The following is a 24,611-nucleotide window of genomic DNA, read 5'->3' as shown; positions in this document are numbered from 1 at the left end:
ACAAAGCTCGATCCATATGAAATGATATTTTAAGTAAACGGTGTGGCTTGAAAACTGTTGAATGCAACATGCAAACTAATCCGAAAATGCTTTATCCATCAAACATTTTCTAACAGAGATTACTAGCACGAGCGGGTACCAATAAGATATCGGTTGAAATTCATTTTGCTTTCATATGCACTTAAATAATAAGCTACCTATTGAATTAAATTGGCGTTCACTTCGGAGTGTATTGAGTTGTACTGCATTACTATTGATCTGTTTTGAGATAACTAGAAGTTCTAAACTGCGAGAAACGGCAGTGTTCCCCTACTTTTAAAACAAAGTCCACCTACCTCCAAAACGGGGCCGAGCGTCGTCACCCCATCCATCGGCGCGCATCCGCTTCATGGGTGGCCCTTCGCGGGACGGCGAATAGCCCCGATCCCGGGGCGGTGGCCGATAGTCACGATAATCCTGCCGAGGTCTGCCGCTGCAATGTTTTTGGAATGTCCGTTTAAATTTATTTTACAGTCCCCCGCCAACCAACTCACCGTTCCGGCCACTCGTCCCTACCGCGGGAGCGATCCGATCGATCGGCACCCCGAGCGTAGCTTTCACCGGCGCTGCGTTCACCGCGGAACTTGTCCCGGCGCTTCCGGTCGTACTCATCATCGGAATCGGCCATTATATGAACACTGGAAACACACACGTAGCTTTAGTTTTCAAACAATAAGTTTTCTCCCGGGTGCACAACATAAACGGTATTCATCCACTAATTTTCAATGGCGAACAGCAGATGGGAAGCATCCGCTAGCGTGCTCTACTTTTGCAAGCAAACTTTTCACTGGGAATAATGCTATTGTTCGAACTGCTTTTAACACAAAAATATCACCAAAGGAGAGCACGCTACGTAGAGGTAGAATTATTCATATAATTAGGTACAAATATGATGTGGTACATACCTAAATCCCTAATTTTCTCCACCGACGAAGACGCGTCTGCAACTTTCGCTTTTTTACAAGACCGAACGATGATGGTGGCGCTTCGCCTTTCGTGCTTAGATTTGACAGATGACATGTGAGAGGAACAAGCTGAAAATGAAATAAATAAATCACAGCACAGGGCCGGCTTCTAGTACACGGATAAAATAAAAAGTATACACACTTAAAACAAATCACCGAATTCGGTAAAATTTTACCGAAATCTCAACAGCAGAACTGTTCGGTAAATAATTTAACTGATTTTCGGTGATTTTGACAGTTGAGCAATGGAAAAAAATACAAAAAATCTGTAAAATAAATTACCGAACAGTTCTGCTGTTGAGATTTCGGTAAAATTTACCGAATACGGTGAAATGAGGTAAGTGTGTAGATAGTAGAATCCTATGGGTGCTGCGGATAGAGCCGCTTGTCTGCGCTCAAGCGAGTAGAGGGATATTTTGAAATTACTCCCATAAACAAAATTATTTTGCAGTTACTTGGCTGTCAAACATTTCCCGCTCTTAGAATTTCTCTTTCAACGCTGCATGAGGGGCCACAAATGCGCTGGACTCTACATGACTTTACGATTGATTACATACATTCATGCTCCAATCAGCTGCTGAATCTCGTGAAATTTCGTAACGAGTGCTTTTTATTTACATTCCTATTAATTTTCAAAAAAAAATATAATGTAAGAATATTAGTTACAAAGAAAACAAAACTCAAACAAAGTTTATTTTTATTTTTTTCCCCAAATAATAACAATACTTCTCAATATTAAATCAGGAACGAACATAACCACAATCTTCAATGTTTGGCTCCGGCACAATAGAAAATTTTGGCTTCAGTTTGACAACCAAATCGATTTTATCCGCACCACCCAGGTAGAATCTATAGATGAGCGAAAGCATGGCTGAGTCAATTTTTTTTGCCCGTGCGCACGCCCATATGACGTCACAGCCCTTAACGTTTGCATTGAAATCGTGACGTCATGCTCGTTTGGAGACACGTTTGACAGATCGTTTGGAGACAGAGGATTTATCTAAAAGATATTTTAGTTACTAGATAAAGATTGTCGCTGTCGTCGCTGTCCGGAACATCTTTTGCTGGCGAGGATAGGGGAGCTAAATGTCAAAGAAGGAAAATCCATACGATTTGACAGGTATGTACCACACATGTTTCGGACAGCAGAACAAAGGGAACAGTAGCGACAATCTTTATCTAGTAACTAAAATATCTTTTATTTATCTTCGCTCATCTATATATTCCACTATCTATAATAAAAAGCTAATAATTTATATAGGGTAAAGTGCCCAATAGTGGACCCCCAACCAATAGTGGACCCTCCAGCCATTTTTGTATTATTGCTGCACAATGCCAACATTTTGCTATGAAATTCTATCGGGAGAACCTACCTTACAGTTCTATAATTTGATAACATGCATTGGAAATGCCATGGAAAGTAAAATTAGATGATTTTTTACAATTCTATAAAAAATAAACACGAGAGTGTCCATTATAGGAATATTTTGGGGGTCCATAATAGGGAGAAGAACGTCCTGAAACGGGACATGAAAATCAAATGAAGTGTCGACTATAGGGAAGCAATTTCCTATCATCGACCCCCAGGGGGTCTACTATAGGGCGAATTCAGTTAGACTTTAAAATGTTAATTTCAACGAATAACGTCGTGTAGGGTAAAATGCCCAATAGTGGACCCCCTAGTAGCGGAATTTTGCTCTTCCTGTCATAAGGCTTAGAAATTTTCAACATATTAACTCTGCTTGATATCTAACAACAAGCTTTGAATCCCCTCTTTACGATACATACATATTTAATATTAGTATTTGGTCTCCTGTCATTTGAGCTTTCTATAAAATGGCTTATAGAAAATAATGTATGGAAAAATTTTGAATTTTTATTGTAAAGATACATAAGGGTTCTTTCCAAAATTACGTAACGCTAAATTTGGAGATTTTGGACAACCAAACCCCCCCTGTTATACTTTTTGAATGGAAGGTTCATTTTTTTTGTATGGATCGTAACGCTCGGCTTCACCCCCTCCCTCCCCTTTCAGCGTTACGTAATTTGTGAAAGGACCCTAACAACCCAAGGGAATATCCGTAAAAATTGTCAATTCGTAAATTCCATCGTAAAGCGACGGGATTTTTTTAGAAATATTTTCTGTCGAACCCTGAGCATGGAATCGGTGCTCTGACCCACATACGGACCATTGTTTCCACTGGGTGGTCCCCTGGAAGATCCGGAACATCCGTAAAAATGGTCAATTCGTAAATTCCATCGTGAAGTGACGGGATTTTCTTAGAATTATTTTTGCCGAATCCTGAGTATGGAATTGACGTTTTGACCCACATACGGACCATTGTGTCCACTGGGTGGTCCCCTGGAAGATCCGGAACATCCGTAAAAATGGTCAATTCGGTTTTTCCTTCTGAAGCGGTGGGATTTTTCTAGAATCATTTTCTGCCGAACACTAATGGGTCAAACACAATTGATACGTTTGCGTGCGTTTTGACAGTTTTCCCATGAGAAAACTGTCAAAACGCACGCAAACGTATCAATAAGGGACTGACTGTTTACTTCGATGACATTTATTATGCATCTCGAGATTAAATAGAATACTGCGATTTCCTGCTTCTCAGGTAATCGCAACGGTCACTAAACACAACAGAGTCAATGAAAATCTCACCCACCGTATGCACTTGCCATGATAAACACTCTCCATGTACTCAGTGACTCCGGTTGCCTCTCACTAATACAATCGAACACTGCTGTCATTTCGCGAAAAGCACGTGGTTTTGTTTTGAGCGGGAAAATTCTGCCTTTCTTTTAACACGGCGGCAATCTTGACGTTTACCTTCGCAGTCGAGCCTGCGAGTGTAAGACCGCCGCAGCATTCTAGAAAAAGATAAGCGCGACAATACTTCCAGGGTGCAGCAGCCGTAAAAAGTGTAGACAACAACCTTCCGTGCACCTTGTTTACGGTACTCATCACTGAGTGGCGATACCGGCGTTTCTATCTGTGTTGTTAAACCTGCTACTCTGTGTTCTGAGATTTTCGCAATTTTCACCATAAGCTCACAGACAAACAGACATAACACATTGAACTTTTACTCATAAAATTCATCGTCGTTCAAACACTAACGATATCTGTTGATTTCAGTTAGTTGGGCAAATCACGAACCAGATGGCAGTAGTGAGCGAACGTCAAACTCGAGCAAAAACGATGCGCGCGCCACGAGTGATCGATTGGCCAACTAATGATTATTTGAATTGACCAGTAAATCAGTGAACGATGGAAATTTGATGAGTGTTATGTCTGTTTGTCTGTGATAAGCTCATGGAAGAATGGTAGTTGGAAATCGATAAAATGTATGGGAAAATCAAGTATATTGCAAATTTATGGAAAATGGTGGTGTTTTAGAAGAAAGTAGTGATATGGAACGAAGTATGAGGTGAAAACATTATCTCCTGCACTTAGTTTGCACTGATTAGTAATCTCATAGTGATGACATTTCGATTTTACTACCATTGAAAAAACGCCATCTCTTGCATTAATCGTTTTGACTGGTACCTTATTGTGTTTGGCCCATAAGTATGGAATTGATACTTTGACCCTGGGTGCTGCGGATAGAGCCGCTTTTCTGCTCTCAAGCGAGTAGCGGGATATTTTGAAATCAATCTCATGACCAGAATTATTTTGCAGTTCTCGGGCTGTCAAACATTTCACGCTCTTCGAATTTCTCTTTCCATGCTGCACGATGGCGCACACATGCGCGAGACTCTACATGACTTTACGATTAACATACATTCCTGCTTCAATCAGCTGCTGAATCTCGTGAAATCTTGTAACGAGTGCTTTTTAGTTGCATTCTTACTAATTATCAACTCGAAATATAATGTGAATATATTTGTGGGCACGGTTCGTGGGCATATGTGGGCACGGCAAATGCTGGGTAAAGCGTACCATTGGTACTTCGCGTACCTGAAGGAATAAAATAGACCCCATCTCGCGGTCCTTAGCCTCTTACCCAGCAACTCCTATCCCTACCTCCCCGCGGTGCTGGCCGGGATACGAGCAACCTTAGGGAAGATCGGGTAACCAACCCCGGTGGGAACTATGGTCGTATGCTGACAGGGAAGGGGGGGTTTGCTCCTTCCGGAGGTGCAAATCTTATTGAGCGTCTGTTCTCCATGTCAGGATCGGCTCACAACAGCGTCTGTTCTCCATGTTAGGGGCGGCTGATCATCGTCCGAGTGCCAGCGAGGGACTCTAAGTGAAACTGTGCACCATGGTCCACCGGAAATAAGGAGGAATGGTCCTCCGGAAATTTAGGGGTTTGGTGTCAGGCCCTGCAAGCCAGCCTTTAAAAATCATAAGCAACGAACAATCAACAAGAGAGTACGGACCGGAACCATCGGCGAAGACCACTGCGACGAAAAGGGACTAGCGATTGGAAACTCGGTTCGTGGAACTGCAAATCTCTCAACTTCATCGGGAGCACACGCATACTCGCCGATGTGCTCAAGGACCGTGGATTCGGCATCGTAGCGCTGCAGGAGGTTTGTTGAAGGGATCAATGGTGCGAACGTTTAGAGGTAATCATACCATCTACCAGAGCTGCGGCAACACACACGAGCTGGGAACAGCTTTCATAGTGATGGGCGATATGCAAAGGCGCGTGATCGGGTGGTGGCCGATCAATGAAAGAATGTGCAGGTTGAGGATCAAAGGCCGGTTCTTCAACTTCAGCATAATCAACGTCCATAGCCCACACTCCGGAAGCACTGATGATGATAAGGACGCATTCTACGCGCAGCTGGAACGTGAGTACGACAGCTGCCCAAGACACGACGTCAAAATCATCATAGGAGATTTGAACGCTCAGGTTGGCCAAGAGGAGGAGTTTAGACCGACTATTGGAAAGTTCAGCGCTCACCGGCTGACGAACGAAAACGGCCTACGACTAATTGATTTCGCCGCCTCCAAGAATATGGCCATTCGTAGCACCTACTTCCAACACAGCCTCCCGTATCGGTACACCTGGAGATCACCACTGCAGACAGAATCACAAATCGACCACGTTCTGATTGATGGACGGCACTTCTCCGACATTATCGACGTCAGGACATATCGTGGCGCTAACATCGACTCTGACCACTATCTGGTGATGGTTAAACTGCGCCCAAAACTATCCGTCATCAACAATGTTCGGTACCGACGACCGCCGCGGTACGACCTAGAGCGACTGAAGCAACCTGATGTCGCCACTGCATACGCGCAGCATCTCGAGGCAGCGTTGCCGGAAGAGGGTGAGCTCGATGGGGCCCCTCTTGAGGACTGCTGGAGTACAGTTAAAGCAGCCATTAACGACGCAGCGGAGAACAACGTCGGGTATATGGGTCGAAGTCGACGGAACGATTGGTTCGACGAAGAGTGCAGACAGATTCTGGAGGAGAAGGACGCAGCGCGGGCGGTTGCGCTGCAGCAAGGTACCCGGCAGAACGTGGAACGTTATAGACGGAAGCGGAGACAGCAGACCCGCCTTTTTCAGGAGAAGAAACGCCGCCTGGAAGAAGCGGAGTGCGAGGAGATGGAACAGCTGTGCCGTTCTCAAGATACACGCAAGTTCTATCAGAAGCTCAACGCATCCCGCAAAGGCTTCGTGCCGCGAGCCGAAATGTGCCGGGATAAGGATGGGAGCATCTTGACGGACGAACGTGTGGTGATCGAAAGGTGGAAGCAGCACTACGAGGAACATCTGAATGGCGCTGAGAGTACAGGCAGTGAAAGTCAAGGCAGCGGAGGAGATGACTACGTCAGTTCAGCGGACGATGGAAGCCAACCAGCCCCCACCTTGAGGGAAGTTAAGGATGCCATTCAACAGCTAAAGACCAATAAATCAGCTGGTAAGGATGGTATCGGAGCTGAGCTCATCAAGATGGGCCCGGAAAAGCTGGCCACTTGCCTGCACAAACTGATAGTCAGAATCTGGGAAACCGAACAGCTACCGGAGGAGTGGAAGGAAGGGGTTATATGCCCCATCTACAAGAAAGGCGACAAACTGGAGTGTGAGAACTTTCGAGCGATCACCATCCTTAATGCCGCCTACAAAGTGATATCCCAGATCATCTTCCGTCGTCTGTCACCATTAGTGAACGAGTTCGTGTGAAGTTATCAAGCCGGCTTCGTTGACGGCCGCTCGACAACGGACCAGATCTTTACTGTACGGCGAATCCTTCAAAAATGCCGTGAATACCAGGTCCCAACGCACCATCTGTTCGTTGATTTCAAGGCGGCATACGACAGTATAGACCGCGTAGAGCTATGGAAAATTATAGACGAGAACAGCTTCCTGGGAAGCTTACCAGACTGATCAAAGCAACGGTGGATGGTGTGCAAAACTGTGTGAAGATTTCGGGCGAACACTCCAGTTCGTTCGAATCGCGCCGGGGACTAAGACAAGGTGATGGACTTTCGTGCCTGTTGTTCAACATTGCGCTAGAAGGTGTCATGCGGAGAGCCGGGTGTAACAGCCGGGGTACGATTTTCAACAGATCCAGTCAATTTATTTGCTTCGCGGATGACATGGACATTGTCGGCCGAACATTTGCAAAGGTGGCAGAACTGTACACCCGCCTGAAACGTGAAGCAACAAAAGTTGGACTGGTGGTGAATGCGTCAAAGACAAAGTACATGCTTGTGGGCGGAACCGAGCGCGACAGGGCCCGCCTGGGAAGCAGTGTTACGATAGACGGGGATACCTTCGAGGTGGTCGAGGAATTCGTCTACCTCGGATCCTTGCTAACGGCTGACAACAACGTTAGTCGTGAAATACGAAGGCGCATCATCTGTGGAAGTCGGGCCTACTACGGGCTCCAGAAGAAACTGCGGTCGAAAAAGATTCGCCACCGCACCAAATGTGTCATGTACAAGACGTTAATAAGACCGGTAGTCCTCTACGGACATGAAACATGGACAATGCTCGAGGAGGACTTGCAAGCACTCGGAGTATTCGAGAGACGGGTGCTTAGGACCATCTTTGGCGGTGTGCAAGAAGACGGTGTGTGGCGGCGAAGAATGAACCATGAGCTCGCCCAACTCTACGGCGAACCCAGTATCCAGAAGGTGGCTAAAGCCGGAAGGGTACGATGGGCAGGACATGTTGCAAGAATGCCGGACAGCAACCCTGCAAAGATGGTGTTCGCTTCCGATCCGGCAGGTACGAGACGGCGTGGAGCGCAGCGAGCTAGATGGGCAGACCAGGTGCAGAACGACTTGGCGAGCGTGGGGCGTATCCGAGGATGGAGAGATGCGGCCTCGAACCGTGCATTGTGGCGTCAAATTGTTGATTCAGTGTTATCTGTTTAGATGTTAACTAAATAAATGAAATGAATGAATATTTGTTACAAAGAATGCAAATTCGACGGATGTTCTAGATCTTCCATTTACGAATTGACCATTTTTACGGATGTGCCGGATCTTCCAGACCACCCAGTGGCTACAATGGTCCGCATGTGGGTCAAAGCATCCATTCCATACTCAGGGATTGTCAGAAAATTGTTCTAAAAAAATCGCGTCGCTTCACGATGTAATTTACGAATGACTATTTTTACGGATGTTCCCACGCTACTGACATCCTATTGTTTAGCCTAGAGTCCTATAAGCCATTTTATGAGACAGATTCGAACAGCTGATCGAAATTATGAGTGGAGGGCTCGGTCTTTGTTTTGGTAAATTTGCATGTAAACCATCATCATTTCGTCATCATCATCATCATTTCATTTCATTTTCGCAAATGTTCCTTGTAAAATGTAAATATTAGTATTTGGTCTCCTGTCATTTGAGCTTTCTATAAAATGGCTTATTGAGATTCTCACGTCTGAATGTGTGAGTGCCGATAAAAGGAAAACAAACACTCCTAGATGGTGCAACTCACCAAAGCTTGGGTTAAAATGAGTAAATTTCCATATATTTTTTAACTCTTTTGCCCTCGCTTTTGCCATCATTGTGATGATTTATAAATTTCGAGGTTATGAGCAGAAGGAAAACAAACATTTGTTTACACATGCCGAATCGCACATTAGTGTGCGTGCGCCAAACGTCACTCATCTCAATAAGAAGAGTAACGTCAAGTGTTACGTTTGACAGGTCTCCTGCTCGTTTCACCCAACCGGCGGTCGTTAGATTTTCTAACAATTCTGTAAAAGAATCTACCAAAACCTGTATAAGAACTGGGCATATGCGAAATTGTTAGATTTTGTAAGCTATCATACAAATATTGTTAGAAAAGCTTACAAAATTGTTAGATTCTTAAACAATACTTCAATGAGAATCTAACATTTTCGCATATGCCCAGTTCTTATACAGGTATTGGTAGATTCTTATACAGAATTGTTAGAAAATCTAACATCCGCCGGTTGGGTGTTGGAATGCGCATTTCAACATTGTTGTTTCAAAAGGGCGAAAGTCGCAAACGTAAACATTGACTTCTTCTGCAGATTTCGGAAAGATTAGAGACTTCTGGCGGTATTTTCCACTTCCGTTGGACAGAAGGCGCGGAGCGCCAGCAGTTCCATGTGGTTGATAGCTGGGAGCGGTCCTAGTTGTTGAGGAATTTGCAGGAAAAGGCATTGTTTACGTTTGCGACATTGGCCCTTATGAAACAACCGTGTCGATTTGTATGAAACTGACAGGCGATTCTGTTCCAATTCTGACACTTGACGACACTGTTATTATAGTCACTGTAGTTTAGCCCATCGCCAGATCGTAGCCAGGATGTCCTGGGCTATCATTTTTTTTCATACTGCGTTTCAATGATGACAGCGGGCTATGTCTATTGATGATGATGACACCGCGCTTGTCACCGGCTCGGATGTTCCGGATCTTCCAGGGGACCACCCAGTGAATATAATGATCCGTATGTGGGTCAAAGCATCAATCCCATACTCAGGGTTCGGCAGAAAATAATCCTAAAAAAATCCCGTCGCTGTACGATGGAATTTACGAATTGACCATTTTTACGGATGTTCCGGATCTTCCAGGGGACCACCCAGTGGACACAATAGTCCGCATGTGGGTCAAAGCATTAATTCCATACTCAGGGTTCGGCAGAAAATAATTCTAAAAAACGAGCAATGGGTAATGTTTTTAACATAACCGCGAATAGACGTAGGACTTGTATAAACGTAACGTATTTACATTTAACTTCTAACTATTGGATCTATGGAGTTTGATTATAGGTATTGATATTGGAAACGACAATTTCCATGCTGAGTAGAATTATTAGCAATTTGTTCATTCAAAACTTAAGGAAATAAAACTAATTATTAAATACATAATTAGAATTGCTTTGTTTCTAACTATTAAGCCCTCATTTACTCAAGCAAATGTAGAGCATTTATAGATTTCTTATTGATGATAGTCTTTGAAGTTTAAAAATTCTATTTATAAAATTTTCAGACTTGGGAAAAATGTGCTATTTTAGGGGAACTGTCCCGTTTTCCAAACAAAGCAATACAGATCCAATTTCGTTGTTTCAGGACATGCGTGCTTACTGCTGAAAAAACACAACAATAAGAAACAAGTCAAGGAGCAGTAACCCTACTAAAATAGAGGAGATACTGCCAATTCATCAACGAAAAATTATTTAATGTTTTGATTCCAAACTCCGAGTCTACGTCAAGTTTTATAATACAATTTCTCAGAAAATGAAAAACAATGAGTAAGATAAAGTTTATTTAAATATTCTTCTGAGCATTATTTTTTGCGGTTTTTTTTAAACATTTACATGTAATACAGCGAAATTTTCTGATCTAAAATGGATATTGACACTATTGCTGATTGTGCATCTTTAATTGCTAATGCCATCTGCAAATAAATGAAAGTAATTAATTTAAATTTTTTTTTTTTCATCAGTGTAGTTGATTTCATTTGCTTTAATGTACGTGTCGTTTAGTACCAAGCACAATTTAATATATGGTCAGCCATATGACATGACTCGTACCCATCCCGGGATCATGTGGATTATGAAACCAATCACCTGGATAAGTAGACCAAATCTCTCATTTTATTCTTCTTCATCAACCACCGCTGCCCTCGCTGCCTCAGCCATCATCGGCCTATAGTCGTAACTCCGAGCGACGTGATGGGTGATTGCATCCATCAAAAGATATTTTAGTTACTAGATAAAGATTGTCGCTACTGTTCCCTTTGTTCTGCTGTCCGAAACATGTGTGGTACATACCTGTCAAATCGTATGGATTTTCCTTCTTTGACATTTAGCTCCCCTATCCTCGCCAGCAAAAGATGTTCCGGACAGCGACGACAGCGACAATCTTTATCTAGTAACTAAAATATCTTTTCATCCATCGCAACCGACACTACTGCATCCGACCATCATCAAGCACAGAATGACAAAAAAATGCGCCCACTTCTTTTATGCATATTCGCAGACCCACCGGCAGTTCTACCGCTGGTGACTGCATGCTGTCGCTGTGTAGGTAAACACAGCGAACGAACGAACGAATGCAAAAAAATGCACGAGCAAAAAGCACGTCAGTACGCGTTGCTGTCACAAATTGTAATGACTCGCACACGGCATGCACTGCTTCTTTTATACACAAAGAAAATCTTCCAGTAGGCCCGAACATACCGTGACATACCGCATTCTGATGTCCGTGTTAGAAATACACGGGATTGGTTACATATGAAATTTTACGGGCTTTGACAAGAATTGAAATTTCCAATAGCTTATCGTTAATAATCTTAAGTTTCAATAAAATAGGCAAAATGGTGGAGAGTGTCCGAGTCGATTGATATATAAATCTTAAAACTCCATCGTAAGATTAAGGCGCTAGTAACGTTCAAAATCTTCCCTTCCAGCGTAACGCTCTCGATTTCCAAAAATCTAAATGACACCCAGTATAGTAAAGATAGACGTAAGTCCGTCAAAAAGTCGCATCGCTGTACGATGGAATTTACGAATTGAGCATTTTTACGGATGTCCCGGATCTTCCAGGAGACCACCCAGTGGACACAATGGTCCGTTTGAAAGTCAAAGCATCAATTCCATACTCAGGGTTCGACAGAAAATAATTCTAAAAAAATCCCGTCGCTGTACGATGCAAATAACGAATTGACCATTTTTACGGATGATCCGGATCTTCCAGTGGACCACCCAGTGGACATTATGGTCCGTTTGTAGGTCAAAGCATCAAGTGGACAACCTTTCAAGAGGCTCGGAAGCCTCCTTTCAAAAGATTCGGAAGCCTCATCCTTTCAAGAGGCTCGGAAGGCTCGGAAGCCTCCTTTCAAGAGGCTCGGAAGCCTCCTTTCAAGAGGCTCGGAAGCCTCCTTTCAAGAGGCTCGGAAGCCTCCTTTCAAGAGGCTCGGAAGCCTCCTTTCAAGAGGCTCGGAAGCCTCCTTTCAAGAGGCTCGGAAGCCTCCTTTCAAGAGGCCGGGAAGCCTCCTTTCAAGAGGCTCGGAAGCCTCCTTTCAAGAGGCCCGGGAGCCTCCTTTCAAGAGGCTCGCAAGCCTCCTTCCAAGAGGCTAGGAAGCCTCCTTTCAAGAGGCTCGGAAGCCTCCTTTCAAGAGGCTCGGAAGCCTCCTTTCAAGAGGCTCGGAAGCCTCCTTTCAAGAGGCTCGGAAGCTTCCTTTCAAGAGGCTCGGAAGCCTCCTTTCAAGAGGCTCGGAAGCCTCCTTTCAAGAGGCTCGGAAGCCTCCTTTCAAGAGGCTCGGAAACCTCCTTTCAAGAGGCCTGGAAGCCTCCTTTCAAGAGGCCTGGAAGCCTCCTTTCAAGAGGCCTGGAAGCCTCCTTTCAAGAGGCCTGGAAGCCTCCTTTCAAGAGGCTCGGAAGCCTCCTTTCAAGAGGCTCAGAGCCTCCTTTCAAGAGGCCCGGAAGCCTCCTTTCAAGAGCTCAGCCTCCTTTCAAGAGGCCTGGAAGCCTCCTTTCAAGAGGCTCAAGCCTCCTTTCAAGAGGCCCAGAAGCCTCCTTTCAAGAGGCTCAGGAAGCCTCCTTTCAAGAGGCTCAGGAAGCCTCCTTCAAGAGGCTCGGAAGCCTCCTTTCAAGAGGCTCGGAAGCCTCCTTTCAAGAGGCTCAGGAAGCCTCCTTTCAAGAGGCCTGGAAGCCTCCTTCAAGAGGCTCAGAAGCCTCCTTTCAAGAGGCCTCAGAGCCTCCTTCAAGAGGCTCAGGAAGCCTCCTTCCAAGAGGCTCAGAAGCCTCCTTTCAAGAGGCTCAGAAGCCTCCTTTCAAGAGGCCTGGAAGCCTCCTTCAAGAGGCCCGGAAGCCTCCTTCCAAGAGGCTCGGAAGCCTCCTTCCAAGAGGCTCGGAAGCCTCCTTTCAAGAGGCCTGGAAGCCTCCTTTCAAGCGGCTCGGAAGCCTCCTTTCAAGCGGCCCGGAAGCCTCCTTTCAAGAGGCTTGGAAGCCTCTTCAAGAGGCTGGAAGCCTCCTTTCAAGAGGCTCAAGCCTCCTTTCAAGAGGCTCGGAAGCCTCCTTTCAAGAGGCTCGGAAGCCTCCTTTCAAGAGGCTCAGCCTCCTTCAAGAGGCTCAGCCTCCTTCAAGAGGCTCAGGAAGCCTCCTTTCAAGAGGCCCGGAAGCCTCCTTTCAAGAGGCTCAGAAGCCTCCTTTCAAGAGGCTCAGAAGCCTCCTTTCAAGAGGCTCAGAAGCCTCCTTTCAAGAGGCTCAAGCCTCCTTTCAAGAGGCTCCAGCCTCCTTTCAAGAGGCTCGGAAGCCTCCTTCAAGAGGCCTCAGGAAGCCTCCTTTCAAGAGGCCTGGAAGCCTCCTTTCAAGAGGCCTCAGAAGCCTCCTTTCAAGAGGCTCAGAAGCCTCCTTTCAAGAGGCTCAAGCCTCCTTTCAAGAGGCTCGGAAGCCTCCTTTCAAGAGGCTCAGGAAGCCTCCTTTCAAGAGGCTGGAAGCCTCCTTTCAAGAGGCTCAAGCCTTCTTTCAAGAGGCCTCGGAAGCCTCCTTTCAAGAGGCTCAGAAGACTCCTTTCAAGAGGCTCAGGAAGCCTCCTTCAAGAGGCTCAGGCCTCCTTTCAAGAGGCTCAGAAGCCTCCTTTCAAGAGGCCTGGAAGCCTCCTTTCAAGAGGCTCAAGCCTCCTTTCAAGAGGCCTCAAGCCTCCTTTCAAGAGGCCTCAGGAAGCCTCCTTTCAAGAGGCTCAGGAAGCCTCCTTTCAAGAGGCTCAAGCCTCCTTTCAAGAGGCCTGGAAGCCTCCTTTCAAGAGGCTCAAGCCTCCTTTCAAGAGGCCTGGAAGCCTCCTTTCAAGAGGCTCAAGCCTCCTTTCAAGAGGCTCGGAAGCCTCCCTTTCAAGAGGCCTGGAAGCCTCCTTTCAAGAGGCCTGGAAGCCTCCTTTCAAGAGGCTCAAGCCTCCTTCAAGAGGCTCAGAAGCCTCCTTTCAAGAGGCCTGGAAGCCTCCTTTCAAGAGGCTCAGAAGCCTCCTTTCAAGAGGCTCAGAAGCCTCCTTTCAAGAGGCTCAGGAAGCCTCCTTTCAAGAGGCTCAGGCCTCCTTTCAAGAGGCTCAGAAGCCTCCTTTCAAGAGGCTCGGAAGCCTCCTTCAAGAGGCTCAGAGCCTCCTTTCTAGAGGCCTCGAAGCCTCCTTTCAAGAGGCTCGGAAGCCTCCTTTCAAGAGGCTCGGAAGCCTCCTTTCAAGAGGCTCGGAAGCCTCCTTCAAGAGGCTCGGAAGCCTCCTTTCAAGAGGCTCGGAAGTCTCTTTTCATGAGGATCGAAAGCCACCTTTCAAGTAACTCAGAGGCCTCCTTACAAAAGTTTCAGGAGCCTTCTTTCAAGAGACTCGAAATCCTCCTTTCAAGAGGCTCGATATCCTCTTTTCAAGAGACGGAATGACGAAAATTTCAAATTACTTTTTGGATAGAAACCATGTGAATAATGGAGAGCTATAACAAATAGGGAGTACCTTGATTAATGCAAAAGTTAAAAGGGGTATCTCTCAAGATAAAGGTTGTGAACCGCGGATGTAGAGCAATCGCATCACCTTGACTACCAGCATTTTCTCAATACGGTATTATGGTTCTGATGAATCATACTACAGTATTGGGGCTTGTTCTCCAAACTTCAGAGGGTTCTATCAGCCCCCTGTTGAAGAACTACAATCTCCTTCTAAAAAAATCCGGGCAATGGCATGAAGGATGTTCCGAGTCCGAGATTCGATGCAGGGAATACTAGTAGTAAATTCCAGTTTAAAAGTGTTTGATCAACACTAAAGAAAATATGTACAACAAATTGTGTCAAGGCCTTCAAATAAACGTATCCAAATAGGTAAATTACACTTGATCTTTTCAATGACAAATCAAAGAAAGATCCAATGATAGCATTGAGGTTTTCCGGATGATTAAGCGTTTTAATCCTTGTGGGTAAATGAGTTGAATTATATGTTTGTCTTTGTTGATTTTGATTGTCAACTAAGGTGAGCTTAATTTTAAGACAGAAAACCCCAATGCCGAGAAAACACTAGAACGATGACGCAGACAGTTCCCAAAGCGGATCTGCATCCTGCGTACCAAAAGATATTTTAGTTACAAGATAAACATTGTCGCTGTCGTCGCTGTCCGGAACATCTTTTGCTGGCGAGGATAGGGGATCTAAATGTCAATGGAGGAAAAATACATACGATTTGACAGTTAGGTACCACACATGTTTCGGACAGCAGAACAAAGGGAACCGAAGCGACAATCTTTATCTGGTAACTAAAATATCTTTTGCGTACCTATATGACATCACATATAGTTGGATTCTTATGGTAGTCAACGATCTCTGCGTGGGATCGTTGCTTTTCTATACGAGATTGGAGTCGGTAGGGTTATGCGCTAATTCGTCCATGGCGCTAGCATTCGTCATATCAAATTCTAAATCACTAAATACTCGCGAATCGTAAACTAAAATACCGTGCAAAATCAAACTTCGGACGCTTAAGCACTTTCTGATATAGAATCAACCAGTTTACTCAAATTTTAAATCACACCATTTAAATCACCATTGCAATCACTAAGAACAGTATTCATCTTTGAACTTCGCAGTTAATATGTGCAAGATATTGCGAAGAATGTTTGCAGTTTATGAAAATGTCCGGATACTGTTTGATTCAAACCTCGGATACCAGCAGGGTTGGATTCATAATTCGGACACAAAGAATCAAATTTCGGACACCTGATTACTCAGTACCGGGAAGAATTATTGAAAACAATTCTCACTACACAGCTCAGACTATCTTTTAATCATGCCGTCGCATTGTTCTAACATGCCTTACTAAAACAAGCTAAAACTATAAGTCCTTCCGATCTAGCTTGACGAAACATTTCGATGAAATATTTCAAAAAATTTCCCATGCAAATTCAAGCGTCCGAAGTTTGAGTGTGTCCGAGATTTGATTATCCACGGTAATGAACTAACCATCTGGCGAGATAGAAAAAAGTGTACACTACGATCTGCATTCATTTAAATTACATTCCGGTGTTACTTACTTGAAATACAGATAAATTTAACTTTGCGGCAGTGACTTTTTCACAATTTCCTACGTTACCCGTGCGACGAAGGAAAATCCAGTTCGTTCACTGCTGTAGAAGACGCGCAACACCGTCACCAAAATCAACTTAATTCACTGCTTTTCACCGCACTTTTTCACATAAATTTCTCACGGCGCACTAAATAAAAGCAATGTTTATTGCTCAAGTGAAAAATAATTGAAAAATAACTACCGGAAGGCGTTCAAATGATCTGTTTTTTCAAACTTTAGAGCGTTTGAAATTTATTTTCTTCGTCGCCTTGTTTATAGTCGAAAACGCGTTGCCAAACTGGCAGTTTGAACTGAAATAATCTTATGTTACACATGTGATAATACATCATGCAGTCAATAAAAGTGGGTTTTTCAATTATTTTCCGCTAGTGTAATAAAAGAAAAGTCTTCCAAATAAATATTTTTCATACACACTCGTCATTCACACTAAATTTTTCCACTATTCCAAAAGTTTGAAACAGGAGAAATAATTTCATAACAGAAATCAGTTGGCAGCACTACCCACGTACATGTTAAGCATGTGTGTTAGTTGTTTGACAGACTGAGGCATTTAACTGAATGGCAGCACAATCGAAACCATTTTATGCGGTCGAAATGGGATTGCAATAGGAAATTTTTGTTAACTGGAACCGAAATAAACTTTTAAGTTTGACTTTCAAAATTGACCGAAACGAACGTTATTCTGCATAAAGTCACAGATAAGTCGTCCAGTTATCCAAGAAATGGCTTGAGCTCAGGAACAAAGATTTGCAGTCCTGTTTTAAGTATGGTACATGCTCCTTGTGGGACAGAGAAAGAATACGTAGATGAACAATTTTCCGGTTTCAAATATGGTACATGCTCTCTGTAGTACAAAGAACAGAATGCGTTCACTGCATATGTTCTTGGTCATCCAAGAAATCCCTGGAGTAAGGCCTTTCGATCTACACGCGTAACTGAAGATCAATTTTCCGGTTTCAAATATGGTACATGCTCTCTGATCGGTCACAAACGATCATAAATGAATATTTAAAAAATAATTTGCTGTAAATATTGTATATAATCTAATCGTAAGTCTGAATTCGCTGAAAACAAACAAATGAACTAGTCTAAGGCATAGCATAAGTTCTCGCTGAATTGAAATTCTCTCAGCGCGCTCTAGAATCATCATCACATGCAAATGAAATCAGTTAAAAATAAACACCGGTAGCGTGCAGATGTAGTACGGTCGTTTTGTGTTGTGCGTTTCCAACCACGTTCGTTCGGTCGACCATTCAATAAAGGTGTGCAGTTGTATCTATTTTGTGAAACCAAATCGATTTCTATTGGTATCCGAAATCGATTCTGATTACGTTGGAGGGCATGACTTAATGAAACGTCGGTACATCGGTACGGTTCGTCGTGAGTGAGTGGAATTCACAGACCAGCTGGACAGGGTAAAGGTATCGTGAAGATCACGACATAGTGAAGTGAAACGGACTGTGCAAAATCTTCCTTCTGTGGGGCAGAAGAAAGTTAAATAGTGTTGTTTTCAGTGCTATTTCTGAGACTGTTGGTTTCTGTGTGCCGTTCTGAGGAACGGATAGCAAACTCCTCCGATTTCCGGCATTCTCGAGCCTGGCGGCTCGATCATTGGTCCTTCGAGCCAGATAGGAGGACAACATCAAACCAGGAATCAGCGACAGAAGCAAGTTGGCGCCATCGCGGTAAGTGGTCAAAGCAGGTGACCACACAAAGGTAGGCCGTTTATTTCATTTGACTCTTTGTGGAGATATTTGGCCATTGTTGCACGGGCCGTGCCTACATTTCGCGCCGATTACGGAGGCAAGGAATGGCGGCATAATTGCATGCTAATTGGAAGTATCGCATATCGCGCATCGCGAAGCATCGATTCAGTGGAACTGTCGATTGCAGCATTTTAATCAAGGCATTTTTGAGAATTTCGACCTGTTGTAGTGGCTCCTGGCATTTTATTTGCCGTGATTGATTGCCTTTGGGCCTACAGTGTAGCACACAACTATTGGCACATCAAACTGATGGAACTAATAAATTAGACATTATTCGAAATTGGTGGCGTTCTAGCGGACACGGTTATCGATAAAAAGGATACGACGCGACGGGAAGGATTTTTCGTACCGATTTTATCGTGTCCTTTTCGGTCGTTCGCGTTCGTGTAGGGGTATCACGACGAGACGGGAAGGAGATTATCGATCGATTGCTTGGTACCTCCGTCGTTTATCGCGTTTTGAGTAGTGCATCGCGACGGGAAGGAGCTATTCGTTCGATCTTGTTCTACTCACGTTCGGTTCGCGTAGAAACGGCACACCGCGTCGGGAAGGAGTTTTCGTTTCGATTGTGTCGTTTTCCGTTCATCGCGAGAAGTTCGAGTGGTGAGTGAGATGCCTTCCAAAGATCAGAAGAAGCTGGATCAAAGCATTTTGAAGCTCAAGCGTGTGCTAGCGATTAGAGATGTGGTGGAAAAGTTTGTTGCGGAGTACAACCATGAGCGGGATGCCAATCAAGTGTCCGTCCGCCTTGAATCCCTCGACAAGATTAACAAGGAGTTTCATCATGCCCAGGGCGAAATGGAGATGATTGACAGCGACCATTTTGAGGAGCACATTGAGGTGCGGACTGCTTTCGAAAATAGATACTGTGTGCTCAAGGGATTCCTTCTTTCGAAGCAGAAAAGCAATCAACCGATGATGAGTTCAACGATGATCGGCAGCTTCGGTCAGCAATCTGCTGCTAGCTTCCATCATCGGCTACCGAAGATAGACCTTCCTAAGTTCAGTGGCGATGAATCAAGATGGATATCATTTAGGGACAACTTCATTTCGATGATCCACAGCAACGACGATATACCGACTGTAAACAAACTTCACTACCTTTTGCAGTCGCTTGAAGAAGAGGCCAAGAAACCATTTGAAAGCGTGGATATTCAAGCGGACAACTATGCATCGACGTGGGATGCGTTGTTAAAGCGGTATGACAACAAGCGGTTCCTAAAAAAAGAACTGTTTCGAGGCTTGTTCGATCTACCAGTAATGAACAAGGAATCCGCCGCCGATCTCAACACATTAGTAGACGAGTTTCAGCGTCGTGTGAAGGCTCTGGCCAAGCTGGGGGAGCCTGTAATCCACTGGGATACTCCACTTATCTTCATTCTTTCTAAGAAGCTAGATGCCTCAACGCTTCGTGCCTGGGAGCACGAGACTCGCCAGAAAGACGAAGTGAGGTACGACGAACTGATCGACTTTCTCTCGCAGCACATTCGTATGCTGAAGTCGGTAGCCAGTGACTTACAGCAACGATCTCTGTCGACTAGCATCAAGGTGGCCGGACCTTCAACCAAGAAAACTCCTGCGTTCAAATCCGTGGCAAACCCAGCCACCGCTGAAGTTATATCAAATGTTCAACTATGCCCTGCATGCAGCCAAAACCACCAGTTACATCAGTGTCCGACCTTTAATGAGCTGTCCATATCCCAACGACGAGAGTTCGTAGTCCAGCGGAGCTTGTGTCGGAACTGTTTTCGGCTTGGCCATCAAGCACGAGTTTGCAGATCTAGATTCAGTTGCCGAACTTGTCAGGCCAGGCATCATACTATGCTGCACGAGAACGTAGCAGTCTCAAATTCGACCACCACTCCTATCGAAACGTCGACTATTTCTGCACAGCAACCTAACCTATCCACACCAGTGATTGCTGGTACCTCTGGATCTGCGCATCCACCGGAAGTCAGCATGGCTATCCAATCGAAGCACAGCACAGTCTTATTGGAAACGGTTTCGCTTTTCATTGTCGACTATAACGGCAGAAGATTTCCGGTTCGAGCGCTTTTGGACTCCGCATCGATGTCCAATTTTATTACGAAAAGTTGGCAAACGATCTCGGCATCCGCCGAACTAGCGTAGATGTAACCGTCGCCGGACTTGGGGAATCCGTCAAAAAGGTGAAACGTCAAATCACTGCCACAATTGAATCCAAAACAAGCAGCTTTTCCACCACACTCGAATTTCTCGTCATGAGAAAACCCACTGCTTCTCTCCCGACAGTTCTTATAAACACAGCGGCGTGGAACATGCCAAACGTTCCATTAGCCGACCCACACTTCAACATTCCGAGCATGATCGACATCATAATTGGCGGAGAGTGCTACCACGAAATCCACACCGGTAGTCGCTTATCCATCGGTGACGGTCTTCCGCTGCTAGTCGACACACGTTTCGGATGGACAGTTTCGGGCAAAACAACCACCAATCCCACAGTAGCACCGCCAGTTTGTTATCTCTCGACCGTCGACCGTTCTCTGGAGTCATCGCTTCAACGTTTCTGGGAACTTGAAGCAGTCGATCAAAGCCCGATATACTCGGAAGAAGAGAAGCAATGCGAGGAGTTTTACGCAACCACCACCACTCGAACTCATGACGGAAGGTACGTCGTTCGCCTTCCCCGGTCCGACAATCCGCAAGTCACCCTTGGCCAATCTCGACAAATCGCCACCCGTCGCTTCTACAGCCTTGAGCGACGCCTTGAACGAGATACCGCCTTGAAGAGCTCCTACCATAATTTCATCGAGGAATACCTCCGCCTGGGACACATGCGCAAGCTAGATTTTGTCGACGACGATTCTCCACATTGTTACCTTCCACACCATCCGGTAGTCAAAGAGAGTAGCACCACCACGAAGCTTCGAGTGGTATTCGACGCCTCCTGTAAGACCTCCTCCGGAATGTCGCTCAACGATACACTGCTCGTTGGACCAGTCGTTCAACAGAATCTCGACTCCATCATTATCCGCTTTCGCTTCCACGCTATTGCCATTGTCGCTGACGTCGAGAAAATGTATCGTCAAATACTACATTCTCCTGTTGATCAACGCTTCCTACGTATACTATTCCGCCGACAGCCGTCGGACCCTCTCGATACCTACGAACTTCTTACAGTTACGTATGGAACGGCTTCGGCACCCTTCTTGGCAACGCGCACTTTACAACAATTAGCAAGAGACGAAGGAGAAAGCTCCCCGAAAGCCGTAGAAGCAGTCGTCGAAGATTTTTATGTGGACGATCTACTTACTGGAGAAGACAATCTGGCCTCTGCTGTAGAAAAGCGTCGTCAGATATCCACCATGCTCGAGTCGGCCGGTTTCTCGCTGAAGAAGTGGGCTTCGAACGTTCCGGAAGCATTAGCCGATGTTTCACCTGAAGACCGTGCTATCAAGCCCGTCCACGAACTTCAAGACGATCAATCCGTAACGACCCTTGGATTGGTATGGGATACGAAGAACGATATCCTTAGATTCAACGTTGACCTTCCGCTACCAGCGTCTGTTCTCACGAAGAGAAAGGTGATATCATACATCGCTAAGATTTTTGATCCGTTAGGCCTCGTTGGTCCCGTAATAGCCACAGCGAAGATATTTATGCAGCGCTTGTGGAAACTCAAGAACGAAGATAACTCTCCCTATGAGTGGGATCGTCCGTTGCCTGAAAGGCTGCAAAAGGAATGGAAGCAGTTCCATGCTACGCTTTCCATTCTGGCCGAAATTAAGATTCCACGCTTTGTATCTTCTCCTGGCGTTTCTGTGGTACAGCTGCATTTTTTCTCTGATGCTTCGGACGTCGCCTACGGAGCTTGCTGTTATGTCCGCACACTGGATACCGATCACGTCAGGGTTAGTCTTTTAACATCAAAATCAAGGGTTGCTCCTCTCGCCACGAAGCACACTACAGCACGACTTGAGCTTTGTGCTGCCGTATTGTCCACCAAGTTGTATCGGAAAGTTGAACAATCGATCAAAACGCCTAGTCACGTCTTCTTCTGGACAGACTCAACCACGGTGATTCAATGGTTACAATCTCCACCAAGCCGGTGGAAAACATTCGTTGCGAATCGTGTCTCCACCATACAATCTGCCACCGAAATTTCCCTTTGGAGGCACGTTCCAGGAAATGAAAACCCGGCTGATGAACTTTCCCGTGGCATGCTGCCTACGGACCTCAGCAATCAGGCCAGATGGTGGAGCGGTCCTCCATGGTTATCAGAATTTCCCAGCCGTTGGCCTTCACCTGGTCTAGATGTACCCCAAACAGAATTCACCACGCAAGAAGCCCGTACGGTTACACTCACCACATCCATTGCTCCCAATGATCAATTAGCAGATCAATTGTTTGCACGTTTTTCAAGCTACACCAAACTCCGTCGTGTTGTAGCGTATTGCTTGAAGTACATCGATGCCCTGCGTGCAAAAATACAAGGAATAACAAAAACGACCACCAACGTGCTCCTGACGACTGATCTAGAAGCCGCTGATTGTACACTTGCTCGCCTTGCCCAGGCACAGCTCTACTCGGAAGAGTTATCATCCAACGACCAAACCATAAAATCGTCCCCACTCAAGTTTTTGAAGCCTCTCCTCGATGATAATGGAATCCTCCGTGTAGGCGGACGCCTTTCGAATGCTGAGATTCCGGAGAACATAAAGCATCCAGTCATCTTATCTGCAAAGCATCCACTGTCACTATTACTTGCCGAACATTACCACAAGGTTTTATTACATGCCGGGCCACAATTAATGATGGCTACAATGCGCCAGAAGTACTGGGTAATCGGTGGGAGGAATCTTCTTCGCCATACGTATCACCGCTGCGTGAAATGTTTTCGAAACAAGCCGGCCTTGATCCAGCAGAGCACTGCAGATCTTCCCAAGTCTCGTGTCACCCCGGCACGGCCATTCGCTATCTCAGGAATAGACTACTGTGGGCCAATTTACGTCAAATCACCGGTGCGGAATCGAGGGCCAAACAAGGCATATATTGGCATATTCGTTTGTTTTGCTACAAAGGCTGTTCACATTGAGTTGATCACTGATCTATCCACGCAGGCCTTTCTATCGGCTCTCCGCCGGTTCGTCGCTCGCCGCGGTCTTGTTAGGGAGCTTCACTCGGACAATGGAACCGCATTCAAAGGAGCATCCAACGTCCTCCATCGAATATATGAGATGCTAAAATCCAACCATGACGACCGAAACCAAATTCAAACCTGGTGCGCCGAAAATCAAATTCAGTGGAAATTCATCCCACCCCGCGCCGCACACTTTGGGGGCTTATGGGAAGCTGCGGTCAAGTCTGCAAAGCATCACCTTCTTCGTGAAGTCGGTAACACTAATCTGTGTTACGAGGATATGATCACTCTATTGGCCCAGATAGAAATGTGTTTAAACTCAAGGCCATTGACTCCAATTCCGTCAGACCCTGATGGCCTGGATGTACTGACACCTGGCCATTTTTGGTTGGCTCCAATTTGCAAACTGTTCCGGAGCCAAGCTACATCAACACTCCAGACAACCGTCTTGACCACTGGAAGCTCACTCAAAAGTTGTTCCAAAACATTTGGGCTCGGTGGTATCCGGAGTACCTTGCTCAACTTCAGTCACGAGCAACAAAGGGTTGCAAGTCACCGGTCCTGGTCCAGTTAAATCAAATCGTCATCGTCAAGAATGAGAACGCACCTCCTATGCAATGGCCGCTCGGGAGAATAACAAAACTTCATCCAGGGAAGGATGGAATCGTTCGCGTTGTCACGCTAAAGACCGCTGAGGCTGATACCGTCGTGAGGCCAGTTGCGAAGATCGCAATTCTGCCCATTGCAAACCACGAAGGTAGCAGTAGTTCCTGAATCTACAAAGACCGGTAGAGCAGACCGAATCTGACTCAACGCGCAAATAGAGCGCAATCAGGTGATTAGCGTTCCATCAACTTTAACCGAGTCAGTTCGATCTACCGGATCCTTTTTGTCCATAGGTTTTTCTTCGTCTATTTCACGAAATAATCAGCGGTTCCTGAATCTACAAAGACCGGTAGAGCAGACCGAATCTGACTCAACGCGCAAATAGAGCGCAATCAGGTGATTAGCGTTCCATCAACTTTAACCGAGTCAGTTCGATCTACCGGGTCTTTTTTTGTTCACAGGACATTCCTCACCCTTCCCATGAAATAAACAGCAGTTCCTGGCCCTTCAAAGACCGGTAGAGCAGACCGAATCTGGCTCAACGCGCATTTAAGGCGCAATCAGGTGATTAGCGTTCCTTCATTTCTATCCGAGTCAGTTCGA

The 24,611-nt window shown here is 45.4% G+C and overlaps 3 protein-coding genes across 7 annotated transcripts in view; 2 read left to right on the top strand and 1 right to left on the bottom strand.

Moving 5' to 3' along the window:
• The window catches only part of LOC134225959 (serrate RNA effector molecule homolog), a 30,399-nt gene extending 29,326 nt beyond the window's left edge, over nucleotides 1–1,073 (bottom strand). For 4 of the 5 annotated variants that reach the window (XM_062706424.1, XM_062706427.1, XM_062706423.1 and 1 more), the window contains exons 1-3: nucleotides 945–1,073; nucleotides 534–677; nucleotides 336–472 (exon numbers count right to left, since the gene is read on the bottom strand). In XM_062706424.1, coding sequence (XP_062562408.1) covers nucleotides 336–472; nucleotides 534–667 — 271 coding nt within the window. In that variant the 5' untranslated portion in view covers nucleotides 668–677; nucleotides 945–1,073. The remainder of the gene's footprint in view (nucleotides 1–335; nucleotides 473–533; nucleotides 678–944) is intronic. The other variant, XM_062706425.1, reaches the window with a different exon arrangement.
• Nucleotides 1,074–18,892: 17,819 nt separating this feature from the next.
• On the top strand, nucleotides 18,893–20,410 carry LOC134222793 (uncharacterized). The gene has a single exon (XM_062701947.1). It carries the CDS (start codon nucleotides 18,893–18,895, stop codon nucleotides 20,408–20,410), a length of 1,518 nt encoding a protein of 505 aa, XP_062557931.1.
• A 167-nt stretch (nucleotides 20,411–20,577) lies between these two features.
• On the top strand, nucleotides 20,578–23,976 carry LOC134222792 (uncharacterized). The gene has a single exon (XM_062701946.1). It carries the CDS (start codon nucleotides 20,578–20,580, stop codon nucleotides 23,974–23,976), a length of 3,399 nt encoding a protein of 1,132 aa, XP_062557930.1.
• The last annotated feature ends 635 nt before the right edge of the window (nucleotides 23,977–24,611 follow it).

The sequence above is a fragment of the Armigeres subalbatus genome, chromosome 3 (genome assembly GCF_024139115.2).
Source record: "Armigeres subalbatus isolate Guangzhou_Male chromosome 3, GZ_Asu_2, whole genome shotgun sequence".
Classification (NCBI taxonomy): domain Eukaryota; kingdom Metazoa; phylum Arthropoda; class Insecta; order Diptera; family Culicidae; genus Armigeres; species Armigeres subalbatus.
Note: the sequence above shows the minus strand (reverse complement) of the source record. Positions and strands in the feature narration are given on the sequence as shown.